The sequence below is a fragment of the Lithobates pipiens genome, unplaced genomic scaffold (genome assembly GCF_037356315.1).
Source record: "Lithobates pipiens isolate NorthernLeopardFrog02 unplaced genomic scaffold, aLitPip1_a1.2 Scaffold_13, whole genome shotgun sequence".
Taxonomy (NCBI): Eukaryota; Metazoa; Chordata; class Amphibia; order Anura; family Ranidae; genus Lithobates; species Lithobates pipiens.
Window position 1 is genome coordinate 386,201,113 of NW_027507718.1, and position 14,073 is coordinate 386,215,185.

General features: G+C 42.3%; 1 protein-coding gene across 3 annotated transcripts in view; it reads right to left on the reverse strand.

Annotated features, from left to right (window-relative positions):
- Positions 1-14,073, reverse strand: part of IRF2 (interferon regulatory factor 2) — a 103,146-nt gene that overhangs the window by 9,737 nt on the left and 79,336 nt on the right. For all 3 annotated transcript variants that reach the window (XM_077477295.1, XM_077477294.1, XM_077477296.1), the window contains exons 5-7: positions 10,341-10,387; positions 7,534-7,651; positions 199-357 (exon numbers count right to left, since the gene is read on the reverse strand). In XM_077477295.1, coding sequence (XP_077333421.1) covers positions 199-357; positions 7,534-7,651; positions 10,341-10,387 — 324 coding nt within the window. The remainder of the gene's footprint in view (positions 1-198; positions 358-7,533; positions 7,652-10,340; positions 10,388-14,073) is intronic.

Consider the following 14,073-nt stretch of genomic DNA (forward strand, 5'->3'; position numbering starts at 1 on the left):
ATACACGACTTGACTTCATGACACATATGGACTCAAGTTTGATAAAATTACCTCCAAGAACATGCTATCCAACTAGTATTATCATTTCTTTGTAGTGAATGTGCAAGCCACCTATTAAATAATATTACTCAGCTTGTTAGGTGGCTGCTTGGAGGTGACAAGTGCACTTCTTTAAAGAATTATACTGTGCTCACTGACCTTCGTATGAAGAGACTGGTGATATCTGCAGTGGATAATGCTGAGAGGGAAATGGTGGCTGCTCATCACTTTCTGTCATTACTTCAACAACTTGACAAACATCAGGAGGGTTGGTGACAATCATTTCTTCCACCATGCTGTTGCTATATGCCGTTCCATCTGCAACATGGAAACATACAGATTACATATTACGTTGTACAAGCCATAAGCACTGGTAGGCTTACCAACTAATATGCAATGCATACATTATAATATGGTTTATGATTCTTAAAATTACAATAAAGAAGTTTTTATATAAAGAGCAGAACACCACCTAGTTTCCTTTGTCCTTTTACTGTCTCACCATCTGCTGGGTGCACACCCATTTACGCCACTTTCTTACCCAACTACCCCCTGGTCCTTCTTTTCTTAGATCTATGTAGGCCGAATACTGTACCACTATATGGATATTGATGGGCCCAGGGGATGCCTTGTTATTGTGGGGAACCTCTGCAGGACCCTTGGGCCTTAACAGCCTATTGACCATGTCTATCTGTTGCTGCTGTACTCACTCTCAGGGGTTTTTAATTTATATACTGTGTGTATATATTTAAATAAAATACACACACACACACACACACACACACACACACACACACACACACACATTATATAGTCCCTTTTTGCCTTCTCTTTTTGCAAATGTCAAAGCTAGCCAGGCCCTTCAGGTCTGGTATGGATATTAAGGGGAACACTGCGCCAAATGAAAAAAATAAAATGGTATAGAGGTCCTCCCCAAAATCTATACAAGACCCTTATCCAAGCATGCAACCTGGGATGCCGCAGGAAAAGAGAGGGGGACGGGACGAGAGAGCACGCCCCCCCCCCCTCCTGAACCATACCAGGCCACATGCCCTCAACATGGGGTGGGTGCTTTGGAGTAGCCCCTCAAAGCACCTTGTCCCTTTGCCCGGTGGTTGTGGGGCTTATTGAAATCTGGAAGCCCCCTTTAACAAGGGGACCCCCAGATCCCGGGCTCCCCCCCATGTGAATTAGTAACGGGTACATAGTAAAAAAGACAGGCACTTGGGACAAGTCCTTTATTAAAAAGATAAAAAATAAAAATGCCCCGTGATGTAGATCCATCTCACGTCACCAATTCTAAAAAAGAAAAAAAAAAAAAAAAAAAAAAAAAAAGCTGCAACAGCTCCATCTCTATGGGAGGCTCCTGCCGAGTGACGCTTCTTCTCGGTGACAGCTGCTATATAGCTGAGGACGGGGCCACCCGGTGACTTAAAACAGGTCACCCCGCCCACCCTCTTATGTCATCCGTTATGGGGACAAGGTGCTTCGTGGGGCTACTCCAAAGCACCCACCCCATGTTGAGGGCATGTGGCCTGGTACAGTTCGGGGGGGGGGACACTCTCTCGTTCCCCCCTATTTTCCTGCGGCCTGCCAGGTTGCGTGCTCGGATAAGGGTCTGGTATGGATTTTGTGGTGGGATCCTACGCCATTTTTTAAAATTTAATTTGGCGCAGGTAGTCCCCTTAACATCCATACCAGGCCTGAAGGGCCTGGTATGGATTTTAGGGGACCCCCACGCAATTTGTTTCAAATTTTTGGTTTGGGATTCCCCTTAATATTCATACCAGACCCAAAGGGCCTGGTAATGGACTGGGGGGGTCCCATGTCGTTTTTTGTTTTTCCAATGCGTTTTATCTATATTGCAAGAAAAGAAAATTGAACTGCGCCAACCTATAATAAATAAATAAATCATACGTAGAAAGTGTCCTCGCTACTGGGGTCAGACTTAAGCTGCTCACAAAAATGACTCGAAGGTCACACCACTCTTAAACACCCTTGATAGTGATCAAAACAGAGTTAAAGTGTTGGTGTCTAATGCAAAAACCTGTATAAAAAAAATCAAATCTCAGGTGACTGAAATATACATCAGATCCAAAATTAACACAAATTAGATATCCAATAATTAACATGTATACCACATAAATTGTGAGCAAAATAAATGTGCAAGTGGAAAATAAAGATATTGGATAAAATAATGAAAATCAATCTCAAATTAATAAATCAAGAAGAAGTCCCACAGAATAGAGTACAGCAATTAAAAATGTGCACCCATATGTGAAATAGGTGTAAAGAAATAAATGAATGAAGTCCATCCACAAATATCTTCAGAAAATGTGAGCCGTGTCAAATCCACCACCACCTATGTGAAGATTGGCTCCTTACCAGAAATTTCTGACCCCCAATCCAGAAGGTCACAAACAGCGTAAAAATAATATAGTAGCTTCTCCAGTCATCACATTCCTCCACTGGTACATATGACCTCCACTGCATGAAACATGGACTACTGGCCTCCGAATTATCACCAACAAATCCAAACTCATGGGTAAGTATCGATGTATATAAAAAAATAAGAAGGCTCCAAATAGTGTAAAACCCTAATTTTTAATCATGTTAAAATAAAAAAAAAAACACACTTACAAAACGCAGAGTAAATCAGGCCTTAAGTTGGTTGCGCCGGCCGGATGCACATCACAACAAATCCGTCTTCCCTGGATCATATGCAGACATGAGGTGGACTTCATTCATTTCTTTATGCCTATTTCACATATGGGTGCACATTTTTAATTGCTGGACTCATTCTTGATTTATTAATTTGAGATGGATTTTCATTATTTTATCCAATATCTTTATTTATTTTCCACTTGCACATTTATTTTTCTCACGATTTATGTGGTATACATGTTAATTATTGCATATCTAATTTGGTGTTCATTTTGGATCTTATTTTTTACAGGTTTTTGCATTAGACACAAACACATTAACTCTGTTTTGATCACTATCAAGGGTGTTTAAGAGTGGTGTGACCTTCAAGTCATTTTTGTGGGCAGCTTAGGTCTGACCCCAGTAGCGAGGCCACTTTCTTCGTATGATTAATTTATTTATTTATTATAGGTTAGCGCAGTTCAATTTTCTTTTCTTGCAATATAGATAAAACTCATTGAAAAAAAAAAAAACACGACATAGGCACCGCTATTGGATGACTATCAGGAGGACAGGACGGGAGAGGAGGATGGCAGGAGAATCATGGAGGACCCCGCGTCACCCGCTGCCCCACCAAGACAGGGTAAGTGCCGGGCAGACGACGAGCAGGCATCACACCGGGGGCATTCAAGGGCACACTGGCAGCATTTGATGGGCACAGTGGCAGCAATTGATGATTTATTTTTCCAAAAAAGTTTGCGCCCCTCCAAAACATTTTGAGCACCAGCCGTCACTGTCTTCATCCCTGCTTGGAAGATCCCCTCTCTGCATTTATTCGGAGGAGGATTATCACAAGGAGAGCTAAATGCTAAAATGTTCACATATTAGTAAGGAAGGGGTAAATTTCCATTGGTAACACCTGTATCTATATCCAGGGTCTAAAAGGGGATCTCCCATACTTTGGAGAGAATAGCTACTGAAACAAATAGCAAAATAAAGAACTAGTAGGGATATGAACTATTACCTACCCTAGTCTAAAACTAGAGACAAAAAAAAAAAAAAGACATTTACAGAAATAAGTGCATAAGGCTTCCTTCTTACACAAGGAAACTCATGCTATTTTTGTTGTGCTGTCAATTCTGTACATCCCATTTTGTTGGACTGCAAGAAAAACTGTAAAGCCTTCAAAACATGCAAGAGAATCCAAACATTTAAGTACAGAGTTTCCATTGTGTGATCAGAACACTTAAATGAGAGGTGGACAGGAACAGAAAAAGAAATTACTCATTTTCAAAATGATTGAAGTTAAAATATCCCCAATGTTACTTCTGTCTGTATAGACCAGGGGTAGGCAACCTTTTGAGTACAGTGTGCCGAAAAATGTTTTCAAAGAAATTAAGCGTGTTTTTAACAAACAAATGTCAACTGCACGCTCTCAATCACGAAAAGGATTTTTTTTATAAAGTAAATGCTGTAAACTACTTTAGTAGTGAGGAATTAACATACTGCACTCTCATGCCTCAGATGAGCCCTAATTCATGCACCTTATATCACTGTCCCCCCTGCAAATTGGTTTCACCACTGTACACCCCTTCACATCTGCCCCACCACTGTAACCTCCTGCACATCTGCCCCACCACTGTAACCCCCTGCACATCTGCCCTAATACACCTCCGTTCACATTTTCCCCACTGATCTACCACCCTGCTTGTCTTTCCCAACACTGTAACCCTCCTGATCATCTGCCCCACCACTGGAACCCCCTGCTTTTCTGTCCTACCACTGTAACACCTTGCTCATCTGCCCTACCACTGTATCTTCATGCACATTTGCTCCACCACTGAACCATCTTCTCATCTGTCCTAACACTGAACTTATCTGCTCATCTGCCACACACCACTGTAACTCCCTTTCTCAACTGCCCAATGGCTGTACCTCCTGCACATCTGTCCCACCTCTGTTCCCCCTGCTCTTCTGCCCCACCATTGTAACCCAGTGTTTCACCAATGTACCTCCTTTCTCGAATGCCCCAACACTGAACTCCCCCTGCTACTCTGTCCCAGGACTGCAACCCCCTTCTCATCTGACACAACACTGAACCCCCCTGCCCATCTGTCCCACCACTGTAACCCCCTGCTTTTCTGTCCCATTGCTGAACCCCCTTCTCATCCCTTCAACCACTGTACCTCCTGCACATCTGCCCCACCACTGTAACCCCTTGCTCTTCTGTCCTACCACTGTACCTCCCGGCACATCTGCTCCACTGCCGTATTCCCATGCTCTTCTGTCTCACTACTGAATCACCTTCTCATCCATCCTAACACTGAACCCATCTGCCTCACCACTGTAACCAGCCTTCTCATCTGCCCCACCAATGTACCTCCTGCAAATCTGGCTCACTTCTGTACCCCTCTGCTCTCCTGCCCCAAAACTGTACCCCTTTCACATCTGCCCCACTGCTTTACCCTTCGGCTCATCTGGCCCTTCACTGAACCCCTCTGCTCATCAGGCCCAACACTGCTGAACCCCCTTCTCATCTCTTCCACCACTGTACCTCCCTGCACATCTGCCCCACCGCTGTACCCTCCTGCTCTTCTGTTCCAGCTCTGAACCTCTCCTGCTCATTTTCCTCACTGTTGCACCCTCCTGCTCATCTGCACCAATGCTGTACCTTCTTCTCATCTATGATATGCGTGATATGCAGAGTGGTGAAAGGAAATTGACCGGTCCTGGCACACTCATCCTGCTGATCCACCTCTTGCATCCAGCCCACGTGCTTGTATGTGATGTCACATACATGCATATGGAATGGATGCGCACTTATGAGCTCAGGTCACGGGCATTTTCTGAAAGCAGTGGGCCTGCATGTAGGATCATAAGTTGGGCCCTCGCAGCTGAGAAAAAGTGGTTGGGTGCGATTTTCATTGCACTGAATACTGGCAGTGGCTTAAAGGAACACAGAGTGCAGGGGTTCAGTAGTAAGTGAAGCAGAGGTTCAGGAATAATTTCAACAAAGTTCCCAGAAGCTCAACAGTAATTCCATAAACTGTCACCCGACAATCGCAGCTACAGCAAACAATGTTTCCCATCTTTACAATGTGTGGGGGCACACTGCCTCCTCCTCAGTGCAGTGCAGGTGCAGCATGGTGAATTCTGAAATTGGAATTCATTAGTGTCTCACAGACACTTCCCTGCGCTGCTCTGCTGATGGGGAGGGAGTAGAGTGCCGGCAAAAGAGGCTTTGCGCGCCGCTTGCGCCCCCAGTGTCACGGGTTGCCTACCCCTGGTATAGACCAAACTAATCAGTACACAAAAAGCAGTCAGAAGTTCCATTTATATAGTGATAAAATAGAATATGATTTTCATTGTACAAATGCCAGAGTTACAAATATGGAAACTGTGTGGTCTTGTTCTCGGGGAAGTTGTGTCTGAGTTATTTCAGGCTAATGTTGTGCTTGCTCTCAATGTATCTGCAGTACAGCCCTCCCTAGATATATATTTGCCAGAAACATCTAAACCACCTAGGCCCAGCAAGGAATTTATACATATGGGTAATGGCATATGTGCATAATCAGGCATGGAGCCACAAATATAAGGGATGTTGACAGAAACCAACAGAACATGACCAGTTTTATATTTTTCAGGAAGAGCTGGTGATTGGCTCTTCCATTTACCACAGATCATGTGATCAAAGAAGCTATATTTGGCCACAAGACCTTCACCTGTATGGATTCTGCATCAGTTGTTTCCACAAACTCATAAGGATTTCTTTATTAAAACTAGAAAGTGCAAAATCTGGTGCAGCTCTGCATAAAAGCCAATCAGCTTCCAGGTATTTGTTTTGTCAGCACTCAATTGAACAAGCTGAACTTAGAAGCTGATTGGCTACCATACCATTTAGTAAATCAACGCATTTACAGCCAGGCTGCTTCACAGAGACAGGAAGAATCAATGAACTACCACAGCAGTCAACAGCATCTGTAATACTGCATAGAGAATTACAAGCCGACAGCTGAAAAAGCTGACAGTAGTAGTAAATTTACACACAGAATACGCGCTTTTCAAAAAGTGACAATTTGAATGGGGAACTTCTCCCCATACTGCTGTCACAGCGAGAGCTTGGATCACCAAAAGGCTGCAGGAGCGGGAACATATCCCACGTTCTACCCTAAAAATAGGTGGAACATATAACATGTTATCAAAGCCAAACCACTACTTTAAAGTGTGTCTGCACTGGTAAATATCTAAAGCTCCCGGTGCCCGATCTATGGCTTGAGGGCCAAATGCAGCCTTTTGGTACTTGTTGTGCAGCACTCAGACCCCAGAGGTCAATAGTGGGAACATTTTATTATAAAGGGATTGCAATAGCAGTAATCTCCAATAACATGTTCCCATGTCAGTGTCCCGTAGCATGTCTGCAGCCAACAACCACATCTGTAGCATTATTCACAGACTCTGACCACCTCCTGTGGAATGTCCACAAACAGTCTTTTATAGCATTACACATACTGAACATTAAGCTTGGCCCTTTAGGGATATCAGGTGCTGCAGTTGAGGCCCATATATAGTAAATTGACAACCGCTGATTTAAAGTAAGGTTATAATATAAAAGAAAAAAAACATTAGGTGCTTTAACATACCATGATTTGGCCACATCTTTCCCCTGTGGACACAATTAAACCACCAAGTAGTGAAGGAAGGATAAAGAGAGCATCCTAAGCTTTGACAACTTCCATATTCTTGCATGTAAATACATTCTCAATAGGCGTAATGACTCAAAGTGCAAAGACACTATTAACATGCAGTGAACTACCTCTAGCTTCATAAGGATACAGCAGTTTAAACACTTACCTACAATATTTACAGTGCTATCAACTTCTGGTCTTAATGTCGAACATATCAATGCATATTGTGGATGAAGTGTATATGCTCCATTCACCAAAGGCAATGCTCTCTGGCCAAATTCCTCCTGTACAAAACACAAAGATTAACTAAATCTATCCAAGCATTATGTGTTTTTTTATTTTTTCTATTCCACTGGTGTGACCTTTGCATTAGGGATAATTGCGAACGAAGATGGACAGCACATTAAAAACAAAATGTGGTTTGCCATTTGTAAAAATGATCACTTTACAATTTGTGTTCACACAGCAAGGTGTTTAATGTGAAAAATGATACTCATGACGTACAGCATAGCTTTTTCCCCCCCATTATGAAATACACAGCTTTAGTGCTTTTAACCTCCTTACTAGTCAAATTGAAACTGAAAATGTCATCACAAGATTCTCATAGTTCCCCCACCCCTAGTGTGTTTTTTTAACATTTTGTGGTTCTTTTTTAAAATACTTTGGAATAAATTTGTACACGCCACCACAACAAAGATTAGTGCACATGTTTTTTCGCTTCAAACATTTACATATTAAACATTATTGTAAGACCAACTTCAAACAAAGAGAGGGAGGGAAGTTCAGCACTTTTGTCAGGTTTTATTGCTGCTTGTGTTCCTATTGGGGTAATTTCCACTCAATTCCCTTTGGAGACAGGAAGTGAAGGCAAATCTCTACAAACAGATTTACAACAAAAGTATGTTTTTCCTGTCACAATGACAACTACGCTACCCCTATTTCTCATCCTGGATCTACAGGCCCAAAAGTGAGCAAAAAAATCCCCAGTGGGGTCACAGATAAATAAATGCCTGCCTGAAAATGTATCTCTTTGTTACGCTCTAATTTTTTTGGCTAAAGTTGGGCTCAGATGATCTGGTATGAAGTGTCTGAATTTTGAACCGGACCATGTAAAGCAGGGATCATTTGTGCTTAGTGTTCCTTTTGCCATGAATGGTATCAAAGAATTAAAGTGGAATTCCAGGCTATTATTAAACGATGCTTAAACCTGCTCCCACCCCACTCTAAATCCTATACTAACTACCCTTTAGATAAAGGGAAGACGCTTATACTTATTCTCAGGGCACTCTGATCAAGTCACGTGATTGGCTCCCAGTGGCAGTTTCAGGGAGAGCAGAAACAGCTGACAATAGATGCCCCATAGTAAGTCTATGTGTGGCGTCACTGGCCAGGAATTTCAGATGTTGGTGATCTCTCCTCTCCCCTTGATAGAGAAATTGCATATTTCATATTCGTTATTGTTATTGGCCTCACAAATATCTAATAAAGCCTCTAAAATCCTGGTTATTCTGGTTACCTTAAATAACTCTCCATTCAGGAATGTGCCATTTTCCTTAGAAGGCCATTCTGCTTCAGAGTGGGGTGGGTTGGCCATTTCCTCTATATAACACACACACACACACACACACACACCTTATGCTAATCTCACATCAGAACTGCCATGAGGCATGTGACTGAACCCGGTCGGCCATGTTGCAAAAAGTGGGCAGGCACTCCATGGTGAAACAGTATTTTTAATTTAACGTTCTTGTTATAATGTTCTAATATGTATCCGTCATTACTTTTATAAAATGTTCTACTTATACGTTGTATGATCTCTCTTAGTAAAAATCGAAAACAATCCAAAAAACAAAACAAAAAAAAACTATCACGTGATTGTGATACACGACCCCTAAAGCCAGCCACTGGGGAGATTAGGTGACTGGGCTGGAGCACTCCAAGAATAGGTAAGTAGAAGCATCTTCCTTTCACAGGGTAGTTAGTTTTGGATTTAGAAGGGGGTGGGATCAGATTTAAGCATAGTGCATAATAGCCCCTAGAATTCCACTTTTCTTTTCTCTCAATAGTTTTTATTCAATTTTGTCAACATACAAAAGGCGAACAACAACATTTGTCATACAACAATATGTATCGTAGTTTGTGATACAGATGATAATAATAGCTAACAGAGGTGTGCAGCTATATAACATTGGTTATTAGGGTAACGTAGATTCACATATTTAGGGAAATATGGACATGCATTTTTTCAGAAAAAAAAAAAAAAAAAAAAGCATATTCAACATCTTAATATAGAACGTAGATAAATCAGGATATATAAAATCCACTTTGTGAGAAACTGAATCAATTGGGATGTGAGGCACACACAGTGATGTAGACATCGTAACTGTAGGGGAAAATAGTATCACGGATCTAACTGGCGGAATGGGTCAGTTATGTCTGTGCAATTCGTCTGCAGCACTAGGGAGGAGGGATGCTCAACCCGAACACCCCCTAAGGGATCTATTCTGTGCCCGGGAAGAGCCATCTGCTCCCCTCCGCAAGTTGGATTCTGAGTCTTAAAGTCAATGATTAGGAGTGGAATAAAGAGACTAAGCTAGGAGAACTGACCCAGTCCTTCCATTGTTGCCACATATAAAGGGTTCGTGTTTTGGAACCATGTCTGAGTGCTAGTACTGTTTTGTGTGAAAAGTGTGCATGGGTAGTTTGAACTACGTCTAGTAGAATAGGTGGGGTAGGGTTTTTCCATTTCCTGGCTATGCTGAGACGTGCTGCTAGTAGTATGTGTATTATTATATTTTTCGTCGGATTTGGGAATTTTTCTATAGTCAGGGAGAGGAGGGCTAGGTAGGGTGTTTCTGTGATTGATTGTTTAGTGACATCATAGAATTCCAATTTAAATGGTGTTTTCAGTTTGTAGTGCTGAGACACTTTAAATTATAGCAGGCAGTGTGGGGAAAAAATAAAAATCCAAACCTTCTCTTGTTTTACTTTTTCTTCTTTTTCTGCTTTTGCTCTTTTTCCTGAAAGGGAAAGAAAAATAGAAATGAGTTTAGATATTAGGAAGCATAATATCATAACAGTCTGCTATTCTGCATGCAGGACAGTCTTCTTTTCTAAGCTAGCAACCTCAAAAATGTTTCATCAGGCAATTCTTTGTGTACATGTCTGACTAACTACTTCCCATAACAAGTGTTACACAATAAGTTGTTCTCCATCTATCCTGCACATATTGTAGTGAATACACTGGTGCAATACACTGTTATACAAATATGTTTCTGGTAAATATGAGTACATATGCAAATAAAGATCTTTACTGGCCGTAGTTATAACGCTAAAGTCCTTATAAACATTAAACAACAGTCTCCCACTCTGGCTCTTACTTGTATTCAGAGGCTATAAAAGCATGGCGGATTGGTATTGTTTCCTCTGATGTAATCCAACGCGGAGACTGTCTGCAGTAGGTGTATTGCACCTCTTTCTAAATAATCTACACAGGGATTCTTTCTTATGAAACTTGAGGACTCCCATTTATAGGCAAAGCTGGGACAAGATAACACTTTGTTACCATGTGCAGTAATGCTATGGGTGCCAACTCTAATCTAACACACTTGTCTGTTGAATCATTCATAGTAATATACAGAGAACTGGAGTATGGCTGAATGACAATCCTAAATAAGATTTTCACAGACAAAATTCTTTAAAAAAAAACAGAGCCTGTCCACCCAAAACAGGGCAGTCTTCCATGAAAGTGAGGATTCTGAAACCCACTGAGCTAATAAGTAATAACAGAAGTTATAAAAATAAATAAATAAAAATACTGTAAGCATATAGGTTGTTACTATGCTATCACACCATCCCTGAAAATGCTCCGATTCTGATCCTGCCATTCAGATGCTGTGCTGCAATGATTGACAGCAAAAAAGTAACCAGATTTCTCATACAGCACATTCAAGTTATATCATGGGGCCCAGTATGCAAGGACTTTGTTAAAAGCTGGCAAGCCCAGAGTCAGGCCTTAAATCTAAAACAAGAACAAAGGAGTCAAAATGAACCTTCTGCGCAAACTGTTGGCGTTATATAAATCCTGTATAATAATATTACTATTAGAGCTCATACGCAGGTGTAGTGGTGGGCTCCTGAAGAGCACGCTCTATGCGTTTTTTTAAAGTTAAACTTTACTCAAACTACAGTTTGGTTTGGGTTTATTTGCCTAAATTGGACTTCTGTGTCAGTCTGACTGGACTGTGAGATGTTCAGCCTGGCCACAGGGGGGCACTGTATCTTCAGGCAGGCGTGGAACAATGGTATGATCAGGCGCTTAAGTTACTCTCTTTCGGAGCCAGGTCAGTGGGAGTGGCCCTCTCACTATGCCCTCTGGAAGAGGGTATTTAAGATACGGACGTCACATGGTTCCGGTCCAGTATGATGTGCTGACTACTTGGTCCTGGTCCTCCTGACCAGCCCCCAGGAAGGCTATGGCCCGGGGTGCGGATCCACCCGACTTCAATGCCTCGGGGCTGGCTAGCCCAAGGCAATGAAACTAAAGGAGGATTCTGAGGTGCTTGGGTGCCATCTCCGGTTTGGGAGAGACCCATTTTACTTTGACCATTCCAGGGGAGGACTCTTTAGAAGAACACCACGCACAGGTTGGTTTTCTTAAGAGCCTGGAAGGGCTGAAGTTACCAAAAGAATCTGGTCTTGTGGATATCGCCAAGCAGGCTGAGAGATCCAGGTATCCTACAAGTGTTCTACAGCTTAGTTTCCCTACGTGTTCTGCAACATCGTCTGTGACAAAGACTTTGTTCCTGAGTAAGCACCTTGTTGGCTGCTAGGCCTTGTGAGAGAGGGACTGTCCAACCTGAGTGTTCATCCAGCTGCGAATGGCTATTCTCTGGATGCAGTCAAAGTAAGCAAGTTATTTAACGTTTTTTTGGACTTTGACATTGAGAGTACCTGAACTACCTTTCCAAACCCTCTGATCCCAAGTTGAAAGCCTGTTCAATGGTTTGAGTTTTTGCAAATAAAATCCATTCAAGTGGATCTATTGTCAGTCTCAAGTTACTGGGTCATCTACCACGGGACATCCCCTAGACGTGTCACAAGGAGAACGGAAGGAAACGATAAGCCCAAAAATAACCAGCAGCTTCTTCGGGGGGTTAGTGCTACACAGGGTAACTTGAAAGATGTTCAACTAATACACATTGTGCAAACCTGAAAGAAGTTCTATAACCAATACTTATCAGTAAACCTGCTGAGTTCAGATATGCAAAAAAAAAAAAAACTTGCATCTGAGTTTCTGAGTATGAACCATAAAGTACGATGTATACATGTTAACATTTGTGCTAATATTTATATGCATAAAATGCAAAGGTACTCTATTGCGGCACAAGAGCTGACTTAGTCCTAGCAACAGTGGACGCAAGGCTGCAGAAGTTGCCTGTATCCTAGTAACAGAGGATGCTAGGCAGCTTTCTTGAGAAGAAGCCCGTCCCCCCCCCCCGCAATGGAGAAAGTTAAGGAATAGTCACTTGCTTCCAGCAATGGAGGATGCTACACTTCTGCCAGCAAGACCCTCTATACTATTTGCTGTATTTTCATATTGCTGTGTGCATAGGGCCTTTGTCAGCTTTTATCATTTTAATATAGCTAGAGCTCCCACAGAGACCCACAGTTACAGATTAGATTTAAACCCACAAAACTGACCTCAACTCAGATTTTGCTTGAAGGAGAAATCTCCTTTACAAGACAAAGTACCTTGAACAATGATTCCTCCCTTGTTCCTTCTAGATCAGTCTATAATAGGAGCAATGTTACCCCTGTGATAGCTATAGAACTTTGTATAATAATGAGACAGCTATAGAACTTTGTATAATAATGATGTGCAGACAGCTGTAACTTCTGTAACTAATCAGGAGTTAAGTCAAAAAAATGTAATATTTTGGTGGTTGCTGTGTAGCGGTCAGAGGTATAGGAGACCGCAATGCAGGTTTCAAGTACGGGACAGCAGACAAGGAGGCTGAAACAAAAACCGACTTTATTAAACAGTAAGATATAATGGCCGGAGGAGGAGGATAACAGTATTAACAATTCACAGTAGTTTACAGTAAGGCTAACTGGAATGTGGTACACAAAATGGCTTTCCCGCCAACACATGCACAGTGATACAGGCTACCCTCTTCTAATATGTCCTGCCTGATTCCCGCTTATCGGGACACGTTTCTACAACGTACTATCTCAGTAGGGACTGTACTATTCCCTATCACAATCCAGCACCGGTGCTCACTCACAGTTTGTTAGACAGCTGGAGGGTCCCTTGTCTTGGCCTCCTTCATGAGGCAGGTGAAGTCCAGTTCCTAGTGCTGCAGCTTGCCCGTCAGGGACGGATGGATGAACACAGATGCGGCCCAAAATCACCACAGCTCTCTCTCTCTGCCCGAGGTGCCCGATCTTTAGCTGGATACTGCGACTCTTTATCCACACAAAGTCTCCCTCTCCTCAGGGCAGACTTGACTTTTCCTCAGCTCCGCACAGGAATTCCTCAGCTGCCCACACACTCCTCACAGTTCTCTCTCACTGCCACTTCCTGTTTCCTCTCCTCTGAAGGGTCGGCAGCAACAGTGACATCTTGTGGCTAAACTGGAAATAGCAGGCTGTATATATTATAGATGGAACACAGTGCAATATAGTTCAGTAATCCTAGGGGCTG